Source organism: Mustela lutreola, chromosome 16 (genome assembly GCF_030435805.1).
Source record: "Mustela lutreola isolate mMusLut2 chromosome 16, mMusLut2.pri, whole genome shotgun sequence".
Lineage (NCBI taxonomy): Eukaryota > Metazoa > Chordata > Mammalia > Carnivora > Mustelidae > Mustela > Mustela lutreola.
This window is the reverse complement of record NC_081305.1, coordinates 48,153,223-48,173,091: the sequence shown is the minus strand read 5'-3', so window position 1 is coordinate 48,173,091 and position 19,869 is coordinate 48,153,223. Positions and strand designations below refer to the sequence as shown.

General features: G+C 50.2%; 1 protein-coding gene across 1 annotated transcript; it reads left to right on the top strand.

The window, feature by feature from the left end:
• The first annotated feature begins 158 nt into the window (after positions 1 to 158).
• Positions 159 to 18,825, top strand: LOC131818192 (zinc finger protein 419-like). The gene is made up of 4 exons (XM_059152446.1): positions 159 to 415; positions 13,033 to 13,071; positions 15,093 to 15,219; positions 15,909 to 18,825. Exons 2-4 carry the CDS (start codon positions 13,057 to 13,059, stop codon positions 16,991 to 16,993), a joined length of 1,227 nt encoding a protein of 408 aa, XP_059008429.1. The 5' UTR covers positions 159 to 415; positions 13,033 to 13,056; the 3' UTR covers positions 16,994 to 18,825.
• Positions 18,826 to 19,869: the final 1,044 nt, after the last annotated feature.

Below are 19,869 nucleotides of genomic sequence, written 5' to 3'. Positions count from 1 at the left end.
GCACGTTGTCCTTCGGCCTCCCTCACCCAAGTTAGGAAGGACCCGGCTCCCAGGTAGGGTGGGTGGTGCGTGGGAACGACACATTCCTCTAGAAGGCTCTGCGGCAAGCCCGGTGGGGCGCTGAACCAATGAGAACGCAGCATGTCGCCCTTTTCCTGCGGCTGCGCATGTGAGGCGGGACTTCCGGCGGCGTCCTCAGGCTGTAGTCCCCTTCGCGTTCCGGGAGGGTTTGGCTGGTGTAGCGCGCGGGGAACTACGGGTTAGTTGGGAGTGGAAGGAAAGTGTCGGAAGAGGAGTCATTCCCGCCGCGGAGGCCGCTGCGAGGCTCTTCTGTCCCCGCTCGGTCGCCCGCCGCTCCCCGCCCCGCTCCTCCCGCCGGTCGTTGGCGGAGTCCGCGCCGAGGAAGCCGGCTCAGGTGGGTGCTGCGACCCCGGGGTCCCCCGCCCCGAGCGCTGCAGTCGGATGGAGGGGCGCCCTCGCAGCTCCCCGCAGCCGGGCCGGCGGGGCGGGAGCAGAGGGCGCCCCAGCGTGCTGTCCGGCTCGGTCTGTGCGGTGGGGCGTGGCGGGGGAGGGCCCGGCAGGTGCTCCTGAGTCGGGGCCGGGAGTGGGGGGTGGGGCGGGCCTCTCGCGGGTGCGGGGAGCGGAGGCCGAGGTGGAGTGCCGCCTGCAGTGGCGGCGTGGGTCCGCTGAAGGTCGGAAGGGGCGGGGATGGGAGGGCCCCGATGGTGGCTTATAAAAATACATATTTGTTGATTAAGATGACCAAAAGATATTTCTCATATATATCTGGTCTTGGTCCATGGTTCTCGACTCACAGTTTCCAGAAACTGGAATTTCCCAAGTGTTGTCGGTGATGAAGTTGTCTGTGCTCGGTGACTGCGGTGACTTTTGGAAGTACTTAAGTTAGTTGGGCGTGGGTTGGGGGGAGGGGAGACCAACCATACGATTAGACATTTGGAAATTTTAGTTCCTCCCCTCCCACTTCCTATTTCCCCCCACCTTGGGGGAAGGGAGATGGGCTGGAAGTTGAACCAATAGCCAGCAGCCACTGACTGAACCTACCGTGCTCTGTAATGCAGCCTCCCTAAAACCCTAAAGGACACGGCTCAGAGCTTCCATGCTGGTGCACAGGGACATTTAAGGAGAGTGGTGCACCTGGAGAGAGTATGGACGCTCTGCGCCGTCTTCGTACCTGGCCATATGCATCTCTTCTGCTTGCCCGTTGCCAAGTTATTTCCTCTCATGATGAACTGATGATCTAGCAAGAAAAAGGTTTTCTGAGTTCTGTGAGCCATTCCAGCAGATCAGTTAAACCTGAGGAGGGGATTTTTTTTTTTTTTTAAGATTTTATTTATTTATTTGTCAGAGAGACAGCGAGCGAGAGCGAGCATAGGCAGACAGAGTGGAAGGCAGAGTCAGAGGGAGAAGCAGGCTCCCTGCGGAGCAAGGAGCCCGATGTGGGACTCGATCCCAGGACGCTGGGATCATGACCTGAGCCGAAGGCAGCTGCTTAACCAACTGAGCCACCCAGGCGTCCCAAGAGGAGGGGATCTTGAGAACCTTTGATTTTTAACCAGTGAGAAGCACAAGTAACCGCCTGGCTTGCACATGGCGTCTGAAATGGCAGGGGATTGGGATTGACGTGGGGGTGCATTCGTCTGGAACCGAACCTTTAACCTGTGATTCTGATGCTGTTTCCTCATCGTGTCAGAATTGAATCGGCTGCTTGGACATCTTGCTGGCTTTTAAGAATTGTTTGTGCTCCCCCCCCCCCCGCCCCCTGCTCCCGTGGGGAGCAGAGTCAGCTAAGCGTCCCACTCTTGGTTTTGACTAGGGTCCTGATCTCCGGGTCATAAGATCGAGTCCTGCCTCAGGCTGTGCGCTCAGCACAGTCTGCTTAAGACTGTGTCTCCCTCTGCTCCTCACCACCCCTTCAAATAAATAATTTTTTTTTCCTTTTACATTGCTTGATATTGTGTGAGGAGGCCTAGGGAACTCTCCCCCAACCCCCTGCTACACACACACACACACACACACACACACACACACACAGACTTCTTGGAATTGGTTCCAGGGACCTAACGTTAGGCGCATATCCAAATTTGAAGTTTAAAATGGTTGAATAATAGGTAGGAAATGGAGACAGGGATAACCCTAAGGAGGACACTGTGATAGATCCAGGAGAATTTGTGGTGGGGCTAGACCGTTGCAGTCCTAGAACAGAGATGTGATGGGAGTTCGGCTAGATCATAAGGATAGAGTCAGTAGGGTTTCCTGCTGCATCCCGTCTGTGAGTAAAAGGAGAGAAGTGAAAGACCATCTGAAGTTTGTTTTTTTTTTGTTTGTTTTGTTTTGTTTTGTTTAGAGGACGGAGGAGAAGATGGAGAGAGAATCTTAAGCAGGCTTCATGCCCAGCATGGACCCTGATGTGGGTCTCAATCCCAGGACCCTGAGATCATGACCTGAGCCAAAATCAGGAGCTGGACACTGAACTGATTGAGTCCCCAGGGGCCTTTAGAGAAGGAGATCCTTAAGATTGTTCTTTCAGATGGGCTCTGTAGTGAGGTTTGAGAGGCCTGAAACCAGAGGGCAGGGTACAGGTGGGCACATATTCCTGATGCTCTCTCTGAGGGGAGCAGTCCTGGTGTGGGATGAATTCTGGCCTGTGTTTGTAAAAAGGGAGGTCTAGGTGAGGTAAGGCGCTGACTTGTCATGGAGACTGAGGTATGAGTTGGTATAACTTCTCCTTAGAGCAGCTGGTCGGGGCCCTGCTGCCTCACCTCCCATCCACCGTTCTGTAAGGGGCTCCCTGCATGCTGTCTTCGGAGGACTGTAGTTTAAGGACTAGTAGTGTCAGTGCCTCCCTTTAACTTAAGAATGTATGAGACAGGGGCGCCTGGGTGGCTCAGTGGGTTAAGCCGCTGCCTTCGGCTCAGGTCATGATCTCAGAGTCCTGGGATCAAGTCCCGCATCGGGCTCTCTGCTCAGCAGGGAGCCTGCTTCCTCCTCTCTCTCTGCCTGCCTCTCTGCCTACTTGTGATCTCTGTCTGTCAAATAAATAAATAAAATCTTTAAAAAAAAAAAAAGAATGTATGAGACAGTTACTGAATTGAACATGAAACAGCCACTCTCCAAATATGTACACACAGGCAGGCAGTTAGAAAGGAACACACTGAATTACTTAAATTTATCCAAATACTTAATGATTGGTTTAAATGTTAACTTACCTTTCAGTATTGGCTTATGATGTAAGTTTGTGTATCACATCCTCTTAAACCCTTAAAAAGTGGGAGGAATACACAATCAAGTTTTTAAGGCCCCACACTTCACTTGCACTGAGAACACAGAACCATGGCTGCTGTGGACTAGAAATAGCCGGTCTACAGCGTGTCCTATGTAAGTGCGGTATCAGTGTCAGCCCTACCGAGGTGGAAAACAGTCTTCTTCCCATTTTATGGAATAAGCGCACTGACACTCAGGAAGGGTCAGTCTTTCCAGAGTCCCACAGCTAGTAAGAGGCAGCACTGAGGCCCAAGGAGCTCATTTTGGACCTGCTTGTTGGATCCTGCCATGGTTCCCATTTCTCATGGCCTCCATCCTTCCACAGGGTCCTGTGGCGGTGGCAGAAATGCTTCTGGACCCTGCACCAATGAGTAGCGGATGTCCCAGGCTCTTCCCCACCCTAATTTTCACCCCAGTGGTTTAGGTAACTGTCTGTAGGGAATGGTGATGTTCCTTTTTTTTTTTTTTTTTAAGATTTATTTATTTATTTGACAGACAGATCACAAGTAAGCAGAGAGGCAGGCAGAGAGAGAGGGGGACGCAGGCTCCCCACCGAGCAGAGAACCCAATGTGGGGCTCAATCCCAGGACCCTTAGATCAGGACCTGAGCCGAAGGCAGAGGCTTAACAACTGAGCCACCCAAGCACCCCAGAAGGGATTTTCACAACACAGAGTACTAACCACTATATGATCACGGCCAGAAGGGATTTTCAGAGGAAATGTAAAAAGAGTCCATTCTTGGCTACATCACAAATGTTCGAGTCTTTTGAGTGGATGTGGGATGTGTCCACTTGGCTGTTGGAGCCCCAGATTTGGAGTCCAGTGGAGGTGTTCAGATTGGCAACAACCATAATATAATTCTTTTTTTTTTTTTTTAAGATTTTACTTATGTATTTGACAGCGATCACAAGTAGGCCGGGGTGGGGGGTCAGAGAGCAGGCTCCCTGCCGAGTAGAGAGCCCGATGCGGGGCTTGATCCCAGGACCCTGAGACCATGACCTGAGCCAAAGGCAGAGGCTTAACCCACTGAGCCACCCAGGCGCCCCCCACAATATAATTCTTGTGTGGACCCCAGTAAAGCTGTGGGTCTGATTTCAGAGGAAGCATCTTTATATTATGATGGCAGCACACCAGGGACAAGGGAAGGAGAGGGTAAGTGTGTGTGTTAGGTGGGCACCTGGACAGTGGTGTTGGGGGTGTGCGCCTGTGAGGTGAAGGGTGGAGGTCATAAAGCCGCCTGAGTAGACATAAGATGGATGCTGAGGTGCCTCTGCAGGGAAGGCTGGACACCAGGGCAGGACAGGGCCCATCATCCTTCGGTAGATGCAGCGAGGTTTCCTGATGATCTTTGCTGGGACCCTTTCATTCAGGCTGGTAGATTCGTTGAGGGAAATGGGGCCAGCCGGAAGCTTTGCTTGTCTGAGGCTTTGAATGAAGGTCCAGTGGTGAGAGGAGGTCAGGATTGCTTATGAGATCGTCACATCCTCACAGATGCCTCTGCAGTTGAGCTCAAGCGACACAGAGTTAGGTGGGGACACGTGACAATGAGAGCTGCTCTCCAGTGCGGGGGGACTTGGGTGTGCTGATGCAGGACTGGGGCAGAGGGGGTGCTGGTGGCATCTGCGGCGTACCGCCTGGGCTCTGTGCAGACTGGCATGTTAGCAGGCCGAAGAAATGCCTCCAGTGTGGCCAGGGCCGTTGCCTCAGCCATCCCTGGTCAGGTGCCTGTCCATGCTTGGAGCGCCTGTGCCCCCAGGCCTTCCCAGCCCTTTTGCTAACATACTTTGGGGCCTGCTTGTGCCAGTGACTGCAGGCACTGATCTGGTCACCGCACGTAGGGACCACTGGGTTGTTTTTTGAAGACCTTTCTCTGAAGGCATTGTAAATTTAGAATGTGGGATGTGGATGTGAGGTGCTGGCCACTCCCTTTCCCTGCCTTTCCCTGAGGACTGGACTGGCCTCTTCCAGGCCCAGCTGGTTTCTCACATTGACCAACAGGAGGCCCCCGGATACCAGACAGGGGGGACATCACTTCTGGAACATCAGGAGAAGCTCAAAGGAATATGACCCTCATGCAGAGCTTCTGTCCTGTGTCCACCATCGTGTGATGCCTAGGACAGTGGCCACACCTCATTTTTACCTTTTCTTTCCCACTAGTATTTCCGCTCTGACTTTGGGCTCTTGTCTTTGGCCTTCCACTGCTTCCTTGGAGGGCTGCACATATCCTTAGATAGTCTCTGAACACCGGCCACTGTGTTGTAATTACCCATTTCTGCGTCTGGACCCAGTCTTTTGTCAGTGCTCAGCGGTCCCCAGCAGCTACGGTCTGGTTGAAAGTCACCTGCAGAGGAGGGGGTTGGGGAGCCTGCCTTCTCCCCGCACTTCCTCTCCCTCATGTCCTTCCCCAGAGTCAGGGCTCTACCATCACGGGGGCTTGCCAGGCTGAGCTCCACACCGCAAGCCTTCCTCTCCCTGTCTTGAGTCCCACTCACCTGTCAGCAGTCCTGTGGCCTCATCCCTGGGTATGTCTGAGACACATTCCCAAGGGGGCTGCCTCCTGCCACTGAACTCAGCTGGCAATTTCCCAGCATTCGTCTGCTTACAGGTTGCTGGCATGGAGTCCAGGACGAGGCGGCCCCTTCAGAGCACGGTGATTCTGTAGGAAGGTCACAGGTCAAGACTCCAAAGTCAGTCCCACCCACCCAGAAGTCCCAGCCCTGGGAGCCATGTAGCTTGCTCTGGAAGGACCTTTTGCGCTGGGCTGAGCATGATGGTACACGCCCTGAGCGAGGCCCACACACTTGTGGGGGAAACTTCAGCAGCATCAAAAGAAGCAGAATAGAAACTTTCCCTCAGGGAAAGTGAGGGGAGCCCTTCATTTGGACCATGTAGCGTATCTAGCAGAGACCTTGGTGTGGAGGGAGGATGGAGAGGGCTCCACAGTCTTTTTCCCTCCCCCCTCCCAGCCACTCACAGTGGGTTGAAGCCACACAGGGACACCAAGTGGAGATGCCTTTGAAATCAGACAGAATGGTTTTAAGTGCAGTGCTCTGGGAAGGCCTTCAGCCACAGGACACGCTTATAGAGTCCAAGAAAGTCACGCTGCAAAAGGGCCTTAGAGTGTAGTGGAAGTGGGACATTTTTTAGGTACAACTTCAGTAAACATTTTATCAAGACTTCTTCTGTCCTTTTTTTTTTTTTTTTTTTTTTTTTTTTTTTTTTTTTAAAGATTCACTTATTTTGACTGACAGTACAAGAAGGGAGAGCAGGAGGCAGAGTTAGAGGGAAGATGGGGGCTCTCTGCTGAGCAAGGAGCCAGCTGTGGGACTCGATCCCAGGACCCTGAGATCATGATCTGAGCTGAAGGCAGCTGTTTTTTTTTTTTTTTTTTTTTTTTAAAGATTTTATTTATTTATTTGACAGAGAGAGATCACAAGTAGGCAGAGAGGCAGGCAGAGAGAGAGGAGGAAGCAGGCTCCCTGCTGAGCAGAGAGCCCAATGTGGGACTCGATCCCAGGACCCTGAGATCATGACCTGAGCCGAAGGCAGCGGCTTAACCCACTGAGCCACCCAGGCGCCCCTGAAGGCAGCTGTTTAACTACTGAGCCCCCAGGCATCTCCTCAGTAACCATTTTAGCAATCCCAGTGAAGAAAGGGTGTTTAAGTGCAGCCCACGTGGGAAACTGTGGGTACAACTCCACACTCACTAGCCACAGGGAAGTTCGTAGCGTAGAAAGAGTGTGGTGAATGCAGGAAATCTTTCACACAGAACTCACGTCTCCTTAAACAACAGAGAAGTCACATTGGAGAGAGGCCTTTGTGTCGTGAATGTGGGAAGGCCTTCATCAGAAAGTCCCACCTCCTTCAGCATTATAAAATGTGGGGGAATTCTTTACACAAAAATCTTTACACAAAAATGTGGACTTATCATCAAAATATCCCAGGCCAATGTTTTATGAGTTCAGCATATAGCAAGGCCTTTGTTAGAAAGTCTGGCTTCTTCAGTCACCAGAAAATGCACGCTGGAGGAAACTTCACAAGTGCAGCTAATGTGGGGGAGTGTTTAGGTACAAACCACTTTCATTAACCATCAGAGAATTCACACTGGGTAAGGACATGATGCATGCAAGGCATGTGGGAAATTCTTTAGCCAAGACTCCCACCTCATTCAGCATCTGGGAAGAATGGGAACTCATGAGTACAGCAGAAGGGGAAAGATTTCAGCTGAAAGTGTGTTCTAAATTAGCACTGGAAAAAAACAATATATAGTTTTCTTTTAAAAGTTGTGGTAAAGGCATGCCTGGGTGGCTCAGTTAAGCAGTTGTCTTTCGCTCAGGTCGTGATCCCAGGGTCCTGGGATCAAGCCCTGTACTGGGCTCCCTGCTCAGAGGGAAACCTGCTTCTCCCTCTCTCACTCTCAATGCTTGGGTTCCCTCTCTCACTCTCCGTCAAATAAATAAAAATTTAAAAAAAGTTCTGCTAAAATACATATCATATGAAGCTTATCTTGTTTTTAAGGGTATGGTTCAGGAATGTGAAGTACATTCACTTTTACTGTGGGTATCTGTGACTCTTCTCATCTTGTTAAACTTAAATCCAGTACCCCACTCGCCATTTTCTCCTGCCCCCGATCCCTTGAAACCACTGTTCTATTTCATATAGCATAGCATCCTCCTCAGGGTTCATCCATGCTGTATTTTTTTTTTTTTTATTTTACTTATTTGACAGAGAGAGAGAGAGCACAAGTAGGCAAAGCGGCAAGGAGAGGGAGAAGCAGGCTCTCTGCTGAGCAGGGAGCCCGACATGGGGCTTGAACCCAGAACCCAATCCATGCTGTACCTTGTGAATCTGAATTTCCTTCTTCTTTAAGATTGAACAGTATTTCATTGTATGTGTATGGCACATTTTCTTTATCCATTTATTCTCTCTATCCATTCATCTGTTCATAAACCATGAGTTGTTTCTGCCTCTTTTGGCTGTGGTGAATAATTGCTACTATGGGCACGAATGTACAAGTATTTTTTCTAACACCTTACTTTCAAAGAAGATTTCTTCAGCACCTGGCTTGCCAATTATTTTTGCATATACCCCCAAGAAGGAGAATTGCTGGACCATAAGGTAATACGGTCATTTTTTTGAGGAACTGTTTTCCGTAGTGTTGGCACCATTTTACGTTACTGGTGTGTGTGAGGTGTCCAGTTTCTCCTCAGCCCGTTTTTGTGTCTCATAAGGCCCCTTTCCCCCATTGTGATAAAGTCATCCTCTCTTTTCAGATAGGTGTTAGAATCTAAGAAAAATGTAATAGTGGAGTGAAGGTTGGATATAATCACCAGCTCTACTTTTGGGGGGGGGGGAGATTTGAGAGTGAGCACAAGTGAGGGTAGGGAGAGAGGGTCACGCAGATTACCCCCCACCCAGAGCTGGGAGTCTGAGGCAGGCCAGTCCCAGGACCCTGAGATACAAAGTCAGATACTTAACGGACTGAGCCCCTGTACCTTGTTTCCAGTGGAAAAATTCCTGCAGTTGATGAAGTTACAGTCGAACATGTACTTGAAAAGCAGTAGGACCGTATTTTAGATCCCAGCAATGGGTGGATGCACTGTGTGTCTGAGTGACCATTTTTAGTTTGGGGGAACGTCTGAAAACTTACGTCTGTCTCAGTACATTTCTGTGATCAGCACAAACTACATTCCATGAAAATCTGGGTGTTGACCCAAGAAGCTGGAGCCCCGCCGCACCCCTTCCTCAAAGCCTGCAGATATCCCTACCCAGAGCCTTTCTTGATGTCGCCAATTTCCCTGAGGTCAAGAATGGAGACCCTTGGTGACCCTCTGGCTCCATCAGAACTACATTACCCGGAAGGCAGTGCGCTGTGCGTCCCCTTTGCTGGGCCAGTGAGGGCTCAGGGAGAGGCACTTCCCGCCCGGGGGTCGGCATCTGGATGGGCATTCCAGCGTTGGCCTCCACGACATCTCGTAAACCTGGTTCTGTCCTGCGGACGGAAGCCTTGGCTTGCCTGGTGGGGCGGGGAGTAGGGGGGTGCTGAGGTAACGGGAGGAGAGACGGGCTGCGCCGGGTGCTCCGAGACTCAACGTAGCTGTCGCTGGGGCTGAAGGCTGAGGTGCCACGCCCCTTCCTGCCGCCGCCTTGGCGGTTCCAGCCCAGGTGAGTGCTGCGCTTCTTGGGGCGCTCGCCCAGCCCAGGCTGTGTTAGAATTTCGTACTTTTGTTCTTGGGGCCGCCGTTTGCCTGGTCTTCCAGATGTTGAGGTAAGACCTGCCAGAGGGATCCGCGCAGACTGGAGGTGCGCCTTTAGGTGACCAGCTGCAATCACTCTGGCGTCGTCGCTGCGCCCGGTGAAGAGCCAGCCGGTGGGTTTTACCGCGCGTGCCTGTTGGGCGGGCGGTAGCGAGAGCGCTGCGGTGGGGGCTGGCTGGGCTGCCTGCCGCGGGGCCAGTTCAGCTCTTGCTCCTGGCCCCGCGCGTGGCTCTGCTGCTGAGTTCGCAGACGGGAGCGGGCGGTGGGGCTGAGGGCCACGCTGCCGGCCTGACTGCTCGCTGCCGGGGAGCGCGGGCGCCGCGCAGAAATGGGCTGTAGGGAGTGCCGGAACCCGCCGAGTGGGTCCCTGTGGGCGCGTTTCTAGGAAGCATCAGTGGCTGTCGTGGAGGTGTAGTTTCCGCACGTCTTGAATCGCTCCGAAAGGACCGCCGTGCGTCAGGTCACAGGAACACGGTGCCCTCCGGCTCCTGCGTCTGCCCGTTTCTCCCCGCCGTTGTGTGCTGTGACCGCGGGAGTGCGGGGAGTCCTGCTCGCGGGCGAGCGTTGCTGCTCCGGCCGCGCGTGCGGGTCCGCGAGCGCACCGCGGTCCAGCGCAACTGGAAAGGCTGGATTCTCGCAGGGAGTCCACGTGCGAATTCACAGGATCTTGCGAAACTGGCTTTAGAGATGTTTCGAGTCTGCATACCTGCTGCCGCTCACGATATCCACGAATCTCCACCGTTCTGCGGGCGCCGCGCAGCGGCCGCTTCTAGGTCCAGCCTTGCGAAGTTTTGCTTTGATGATTACCATGACATTTGCATTTTTAAAAAGTGCTTGATGGAATTGTTTACATACACGATTTCAATTAGTTAGATATTAAGATTTTAGATAATTTATTGTAACAAGTATGGAGGATTCAAGAATTTGTGTAATTTTTGCTCAGCTCTGTGGCTTGTCATTTCAGTTTTTGCGATCGCAGAAGCCCTTCATTGTAATGTACTGGGATTCTTTACTGCGATGCTTTTGGGTTTGAGAAATCTGTTCTTTTATTAACTCATAAGAGGGGCGCTTGGGTAGCTCAGTGGGTTAAGCCTCTGCCTTTGGCTCAGGTCATGATCTCAGGGTCCTGGGATGGCCCGACATTGGGCTGTCTTCTCGGCAGCGAGCCTGCTTCCCCCTCTCTCTCTGCTTGCCTCTCTGCCTACTTGTGATCTGTCAAATAAATAAATAACATCTTTAATAAAATAAAGAATTAATTCCTATTCTCCTGAAACTTTTCCCTCACAGAACACTTTATAAGCTGCTGTTTCCATGCTCTGTACCACCACTGAGGCATCAAGACCCATGAGTGCCCCACTTTGAGCTCTAGTTTTTTCAACCTAATTCTGTGTTAGTTTTTTGGAACAATTACTCTTGCATTCTAAAGTTATGTTTAATGTTTATTCTTACTTATGTAACCTTGTCACTTTAGAAAGAACTTCGTATGTTCTTTTTTTTTTTTTTTAAGATTTTATTTATTTATTTGACAGAGAGAGATCATAAGTAGGCAGAGAGGCAGGCAGAGAGAGAGAGAGGGAAGCAGGCTCCCTGCCGAGCAGAGAGCCCGATGCGGGACTCGATCCCAGGACCCTGAGATCACGACCTGAGCCGAAGGCAGCGGCTTAACCCACTGAGCCACCCAGGCGCCCCGAACTTCGTATGTTCTTAAAACACTTGGCATACTCAGGTATTTTAGCAAAAGTTTGTAGACCTTTTATATTTGCAGTAACACAAAGTATGCATTTTTTTAAAAGGATTTTATTTGACAGACAAAGATCACAAGTAGGCAGAGAAACAGGCAGAGAGAGATGGGGAAGCAGGCTCCCTGCTGAGCAGAGAGCCCCATGCGGGGCTGGATCCCAGGACTCTGGGATCATGACCTGAGCCGAAGGCAGAGGCCTTAACCCACTGAGCCACCCAGGCGTCCCAAAACATGCATTTTTATGATGAAATACAGGCTGTTCCTGTTTTGTTGCCTCAATCTCTTTTTTTTCCCCTTTGAATATTTCTTCCCATCCTGGTATCCTTTGTTAAAAAGATGTATGTATTTATTTACTTACTTGTTTTAGAGAGTGTGAAGTGGGGGGAGAGGGGTGAAAGAGGGAGAGAGGGCAAGAATCCCAAGCATCCTCATGTGGGACTGATATCACAGCCCTTACATCATGACCTAAGCTGAAACCAAGAGTCAGATGCTTAATGGATTGAGCCACACAGGTGCCCCCTGGCATCCTTTAATAACATGTATTAAGCAAAGGTTTTGGCTTTGGTTGTTGTGAACCTTTTAGTAGTGTTGGGTTTCAGTTTCCTGGCTCCAATTTGTTATGATATCTTTTCTCCACGTTGTTTTGGGTACTCCTTCTTATGGATATTGTCAAGATTTGTCTTTTCTCTTTAATTTTACCCTTTATGTATATTTTCTTTGGCTTTTTTTTTTTTTGAGATTCTTTGTGTATATTGATGCAGTTTTCTTAAGTTGTGATTAAGATTTGTTAAAATTACTGTACTTAACTGTTTTCACTTCCTGATAAATCTATGTGCCATGTTACTAATTTTATCTTTGTGAACACACACTTAAAATTACCATAAACTTTTATACTCTACACCCACAAGATTTTTGTTTTTTAAGTGGTTGTATTCCTTCATCATCCTCTGGTACCACTACAAGAGAAAATGATGATAGGATACTTCAGGTAAGCTACTTTGCTAACATAGGCAGAAGTTTAATCATTGTAAGGATAGAAAGTAATGCCTCAAAGTAAATAACTTTACATAATGAGGATGGAGCAAAGGTTAGGTCCTAGCTTGTTTCCTTTCTCTGAAGCTGAAACAGAAATGCAGCTGTGCTGAACTGCAGGAGGCCAAAGCACCTTTGCTGCGCTGAACTGCGGGATGCCAAGGCTCCAACAACCTCTGCGGAGAGATTAGTTTTGAGGCACAGTCCAGACTCTAGGAGTGTGGTTTAGTTGTCTGCCCTGGGGGAGAATATATTCGCAGTATTTTTCTGCACATTTATTGAAAAACTTGGAAAAGAAGATTAAGGAGTCACATATCTAAACAGTTATTAGGGGCAACCAGGAAGTATAGGAAGAGAGGAACGCATTTTTGGCATAAGAAGAATCAGAATCATAAGGAATAAAACAGAAGGGTCAGAAGCACACCCACACATAAACATGGACTTACCTTATATCCCTTATTCTTGCCGCTCATTTGCCTAAGGGACGTTACCCAAACACAACCCAACCCCGACAGGCTCTATACTCCCTTTTCCCACTTTGGAAGGACATACCTGAGAATGCACACATGCTTTTGACATAACCATAACACATTCTACTTTCTGGTATAAATACTTTCTTTATCCTCTTCAGCTTTCATCTTTACCTGAAATTATTAAGTGTTTCATATTGTCTGTGTCCCTGATTTGAATTAAATTAACGTGGCCCTGCTCTTCCTGCAGGTTCTGCTTTCAGCAGATGCACTTATGGACCCTGCACCGGTGAGTGTCAGGTGTCCTGGACCTCTTGCTGCCACTCGTCCTGCCTTTGGTGTCTAGAGACTCTAGATAAGCCCTTAAGCCTGCGTCAGAGGTTATATGGAGAGAGAGTCCCACTTTTGGCAAGCAGCAGGGTGAGATGTGAAAGGTTGTCTCAGGTTTCAGTATTTACTGGACTGTTGTAGGTCTCATACGTCGCTGTTATGTCTGCTGAGAACAGAGGGCAAGGAACCGAGTCAGAGTAGTAGCCACACAATTCTGGAGCAGAGGAGATAGAATATGCCACAGCCCGGGAAAGATCATTACTAAGGCTGGTACAGTGGTAGATCTGGAAGTAGGATTTATTTGAGAGAATGAGAGAACACACAAGGAGGGGGAGAAATAGACTTCACTGATCCCAGGACCCTGAGATCATGACCTGAGCTGAAGGCTGGTGCCTAACTGACTGAGCCACCCAGGTGCCCCTCGATTTGTTTAACGATTTATTTGTGAGAGAGAGAGTATACACCCCAGAAAGGGCAGGGTCAAAGAGAGAAGCAGACTCTCCCCTTGAGCAGGGAGCCTGATGCTGTGCTTGATCCTGGAACTCGTGGATCAGGACCTGTGCTGAAGGCAGATGCCTAATTGGCTGAGTTTCCCAGGTGCCCCTGGATTTTTTGTTTGTTTGTTTGTTTTAATTTTATTTATTTACTTGACAGAGATCACAAGTAGGCAGACAGGCAGGCAGAGAGAGAAGAGGAAGCAGGCTCCCTGCTGAGGGGCTGATGTGGGGCTTTATCCCAGGATCCTGAATCATGACCTGAGCTGAAGGCAGAGGCTTTAACCCACTGAGCCACCCAGGTGCCCCTGGATTTGTTTTTTTAAAGTAGGGCCTCTCCAGGTCACAGATAACTCCATATTTTTGGTGAGAATATCAAGGAATTAGGTTTTGGCCACATTGAGTCTCAGATAATTCAGAGACTCCCAAGTATGGGGGACAAATGGACAGCTGGGCATATAGTCCTCAAGACGTTCACACTGTGGCATGTGGTGTGTATCCCAAAATAGAACTATGGTGTGTATTCCAAAATAGAACTGAGGATCTGATACAGGAGGAGGCATGTTTGGATTATGGCATTGCCACTGGGGGACAAGGAAGGAGAGCTGTAAACAGAGTAGCTGTAAACAGAAATGTAGAGGGAGGTAGAGGCAGGGGAAAGTCCAGCAGGTAACCAGATTTTCATGGGCGTGAATGAGACCAGAGCAATAATGGAGGTGAGTTGGTAAAGTCACACTGGTACCTAATACCAGGTTTTTGTGGTGGTTCTCTCAGGATCTCTCAAGATCACCTCACATAAAGTGTTGTTAGGACATATATACCTGGTGCAGTGGCACAGAGACATAAAATGTCGAATACAGAGGCGGAGTGTGACCAAGGTTATTGAGATCTGGGTGTGATCTGCATGTGGTCTAAGCCAGGAACAAAGTCAGGTGGAGAAGCCCCTTCTTTGTGGGTTCATGGGAGGTTGGCATCTATTACTGCACATGGCAGGAACTTCTAGATGCCACGCACTGATAAGAGTCACTGGCTCTGGTCATGATCTCAAGCCCCATGTCGGGCTCTCCGCTCAAGTGAGGAGCCTGTTCCCTCTCTGTCAAATGGATAAATAGGGTCTTTCAGGCTCCCTCTCTGTCAGATAGATAAATAGGGTCTTTTAAAAAAAGTCACTTTTATGGGCCAAGTAGTGGGTGGGGATCAAACATACCGTGGAGGTGTCAGATCTGGTGAGTAGGAGTCAGAAAATGCTGGGCCCAGCATGGTTATGTGTGGGAGGCAAGATCCTGGGGAGTGTTGGATGTCATGCAGGAGATGCATGGGGGTCCTGCCTTTCAGGCAGCATCTGACCACCTGCCTCTTTGTTCCTCCGGGGTACCAGTGCTTAGGCTGCAGAACTAGGGCAGATAATGAGCAGGGAAGGGAGGAGGGGAATGAATGTGGGATGAGAGAGACTGCGTCTGGTTGTAACTATCGTTACTCCTCACAGAGCTCTGTGACCTTTGAGGACGTGGCTGTGTACTTTTCCCAGGAGGAGTGGCGATTTCTTAATAAGGCTCAGAAACACTTGTACCACGATGTGATGCTGGAGGTCTTTGCACTCATTGCCTCACTGGGTAAGGCCCCTCCTCCCAACCCCAAGGTCCAGGGGCTGAGGCACACATACTGTACCTCCTCTCACAAATTGCTCTAACACTCCTTGGTCTGAAGCTCTTTGAGGAAAGGTTTCCATGGACCCGTCCTGTCTTTCCCTTAAAGGACTGCATCTTCTAGATGCCATGTTGTCCATCTGGAGCTGGGAGAGCACTGCATACATGACAAAGTGGACATGATTCCAGATGGGGGAGGATGTGATCTGTAGCTGGGAATCCTACCAGGAACATGTCATGTCCCAGGCTCAACAGTGTTAGGTGCCGAGGTCAGAGACTCCTCCCCTTTCTTGACATGAGTTTGCCCACTTGTCATTTTTCCTCTAAGAAAAGACCTGGGAGTAGATCCTCCCCCACCCCCCGGGCTCTGCAGCACCGGCAGGCTTATGTACCACCGAACCCTTCCACTAATGCTGGAGCACGGGTGTACAAGGCTCTGGCACAAACACCTTTCCACAGAAGGGAGTCGTGGACACAGCCCCTCCTCCCCATGGTACACCCCATCCATGTGTCTTGGCCATGGTGAGCCCTCCCTTTGACACAGCCCTGTCTTTCAAACTACCTCCTCCCTGCCCTTGCTCGTTCCACTGTCAGATGCACATTTGGGGTGGGCTAGCTTCCTCCTCACAGAGCTCCTCACTGTTCTCTGCTTACAGGTGGCGGCCAGGGAGCATTGGAGGCGGCAGCACCCTCTGAGCAGAACGTGTCTGGAGGAGGGTCACAGAAGGCCTACGCCCAGGACTGTAGCCTGGACACAAACCCTGGCCAGACCACCTGTGGGATGCAGGGGCATGTTCACCAGCATCCGAAGCAGCACAGTGTGGGGCAGCCCCTCAGAAGGAACTTGCAAAGCTGTGCCACCCACACGTCAGGGAAGCCCTTCCGTGCTAGCTCAGGCCTTCTCCAACAGCAGCTCCTTCACAGCCAGGAGACACCCCCTAAGACCACTGACTGCACGGACTACCAGTGCAGTGACTGCGGGAAAGCCTTCTGTCGCAAATACAGACTTGCTCAGCACCAGAGAGTGCACACCGGAGAGCGGCCTTATGAGTGTGCTGAGTGTGGGAAAACCTTCAGCTACAAACACATACTTGTCCAGCACCGGAGAGTGCACACCGGGGAGCGGCCTTATGAATGCAGCGAGTGCAGCAAAGCCTTCGGTAACAAACCCACGCTGGTGCGCCACCAGAGGATTCACACTGGAGAGAGGCCTTACGAATGCAGCCACTGTGGGAAATTCTTCAGCCAGAGCTCCAGCCTTAGTGAACACGAGAGAATTCACACTGGGGCACGGCCTTACAAATGTGGGGAGTGTGGGAAATTCTTCACCTCCAACTCCAACCTAATTAAACACCGGAGAGTGCACACGGGAACAAGGCCTTATGAGTGCAGTGAGTGTGGGAAATTCTTCAACCAAAGTCCCAGCCTCATCAAGCACCAGAGAATTCACACTGGTGAAAAGCCTTATGAATGTAGCGACTGTGGGAAACTCTTTAGCCAAAGCTCCACCCTCATCAAGCACCAGAGAGTTCACAGCGGAGTAAGACCGTACAAGTGCAGCGACTGTGGGAAAGTCTTCAGCCAAAGTTTTGGCCTCACTCAACACCAGAGAGTTCATAGCGCAGACAAACCCTATGAGTGCAGTGGAGGCAGACAATTCTCTAGCCAGAGCACACAACGGAAAGTCCTTGTGAATGCAGCGGCAGCTGTGATGAAGGCTTCAGCCACAAGGCTGCTCTGATGCACCCCCCAGCAAGTGCACAGCCCAACCCACCCTTACCAGTGCACCGAATGTGGGAAAGCCTTTGGCTGGAGGTCTAATTTCATTTGACAGCACAAAGTTCATCCGGAAGAAAGGCCTTACAATGGAGGTGGAGAATGAGCCGGACTATTTAACACAGCAGCATGCGGCACCCTGGGCGGTGATGCTGTTCCTCACCTGTATCTGCACGTGTCCCAACTTCATAGGCATTAGCGGGGGTAGATGGATGGTATCATGGCACTAAATGTCTAGTTTTTTTGCCCCCAGGCCTTCTGGGATAAGTCACTAATCTTGTAATCCAAATGTTGTGGTTTTCTGTGGGTCTAGAGGTTTTCCTTGGAGGACAGTTGTATTTTTTGGATCAGCCTCTTTTCATAGTGGAGGACACATATGACCCTGTTTGGTATTACTGGTCTCCCTGGAACCCCTTTCAGTACAGCAGACTGGGGCCTGGGATGCCCCATACCTCCCTGGGATTGTAGATTGTGCCTGGTTTATAGGAAGGTTTTTGCAGAAATTTTGAGGCCTTTAGAGCCAGGTGCTCCACTTAAAAGCAGAACTAGAACTCCAGACACCTTAAGGGAGAGGAAATGTAATTTTTATGGCCCATAGCCCCTACCTATCCAGGGGAACTGCAGAGATCCACACAAGCGGCCATTTCTAATCGGCCTGCATCATACTTAAAATGTACTTTTCATGGGGCTGGTTACTACGGGCTATGCACTGAACAAAGATGCAACAGGTGGTAACTGCCCTCAGTGTGACCGAGAAGGAGGAATAAGTGGGGGGGTGGGAAAGGGAGCAGGCTTCCCACCACGGGCCTGGGCACCAGGACCCCACAGTCATGAGTCATGATCTAAGGTAAAGGCAGTGCATAAGGATAGAGCTATGTCACCCTCGGCCCGCAAGAACGACAATCAGCCTGGTATGGTGTTAATGCTTCATCTATTTATTTCGTCAACTTCCTTAGCTTATATGCGGCAGGGTGACCAATAAGGGGCCAAGCAATGGGGAGAGCCAATGAGAGTCCTGTTACTATGCTGATTAAATTTGAAACAGCCAATGACTATGTCCTCCTTTAGGCGGGCTTCACCAGAATGTTCATTGTTTTCTTGCAGCGTATTTTGCTGGCAGTGAGCCAAGCACCATCTTGTAATGGTGGGGACTTTCCCGGCCGGAGGCGGTCCCCGACATCTCTCCCTTTTTTGTTTTATGGCAGAGATCGTGCCTGTCTTAGGTCGTCAGTAGCAGAAAACATCCTTACCCATCATCAGACACAAGATATCGATGATCTCTGTCCTGTCTTAGGTTGGTATGTTTCTCTACTGATCTTACCTGTCTTTGACTACCGATCTAGTGTGCTTAGCCATATGTGGGGAGATGTCCCAGCCTCTATTGACATAGGGGCTTGTGCTATAGCTTGGCTCTGCTCTCGCTGCTGTGTTCTCCATTGGTGAACGTTTCTGAATAGAAGCAGAATGCCAATAAGGAGGAGGACAAGATGACCAATTGTACCAGCCCATTGTTTGGTGAACTGGAACATATTGCTGAATGTTTGAAATAGCTCTGGGAGGGAAGCTGGTTGCACACGCGTACTATTTACTCGAGTTATCTCAGCCAGAAGGATTCGTGTGAAATTTTGAAAATCGTAAGACCAAGCACCCTGCAAATACTGGGAGAGCTGTTGGGAGGAATTCCTGGCCTTATTAAATTGAGAGAATTTTACAGAGGTAACACAAAGGGCGGGGTAGGGAACGACGCAACCAACACTCATAATATCTGCCAGGATGTCTACTTGTTCTTGCAGTAGGTCCACTTGTCGCTCTCGCCGGCAAGAACGACCCGCAAACGTGATGGGTGGCAAGCTTCTTTATTAGTTCTCTCTCTGTCCCGACAGTCTCTCCGCTTTATATCCTTTACCTCGGCCAATCACCGATCTAGTCCACGCCCCTCTCCCTGATCACGCTGCGAGCACGGGCTCACCCATGCTTGCAGCCAGCCAATCAGTCTCGCTTCCTCAATCCCCGGGCACCTCCGCATACGTGACTCCTTGCATCTATTTCATGGCTCTCCACATCCACTCATTGATTGAGAATTAATAAACCAGCCTTAAGGTGGGCATTCAACTGCGACTGCGTTTGTAAGGCAGCTGCGGTACCCTCAGCTAAAGTATTTAAGGCCTCTGCTATTGGTACCGCAGTGGCCAATGCCATGGCGGCAGCTGTAGCTGCCGCAGCGGAGGCTGCAACAGCGGCTATTATGGCAGCAGTGATTCCGAAGTCTCTCATGAGAGAAGAACTATGGATACATCATCTGTAATAGAAACAGGGACTGGAATGTTAGTGGGAATACGCATGACAACAGCAGAGTGAAAGTTGGTACTGTTCCAGCATTGGGATAAGGAGCAATTGTCATTTGAGCAATTGAGACGATCGTCATTGAGATTGCTGCCATCTATTTCATGGCTCTCCACAGCTCCCCCTTTTTATTTATATATGATGGCGGGGATCGTGCCTGTCTTAGGTTGCCACCCTCACTCCCTACGCTTACCCGTTATCGGGTGTCCCTCCTGGCCGAGGGGTCCCTGTCTTAGGTTGCTATAGGGTGGGGTCGGTCTTACCCGTCTTTGACTACCGATCCAGCATATTAAACCATATCTGGGGGGAGGTACCAGCCTCTAGAGCCATCATAGCTTGAACCAAAACTTGTTGCTGCCGTTGCTGCCGTCGCGCAACTCTACAGATGCATCTTAGTAGGAGCACTTGAGCCAGAATCATTAATATAACGAGGACTCCTATGCCTGCCCAGTTTTTGAGGAGCGAGAGTGATTGTTGTAGCATGACAACCCAATCATG

What these genes read in the sequence shown, in the direction of transcription:
- LOC131818192 (XM_059152446.1), top strand. An exon ending in TGCACTCATTGCCTCACTGG is followed by an intron (nt 15,220 to 15,908) that starts GTAAGGCCCCTC and finishes CTCTGCTTACAG; the next exon opens with GTGGCGGCCAGGGAGCATTG.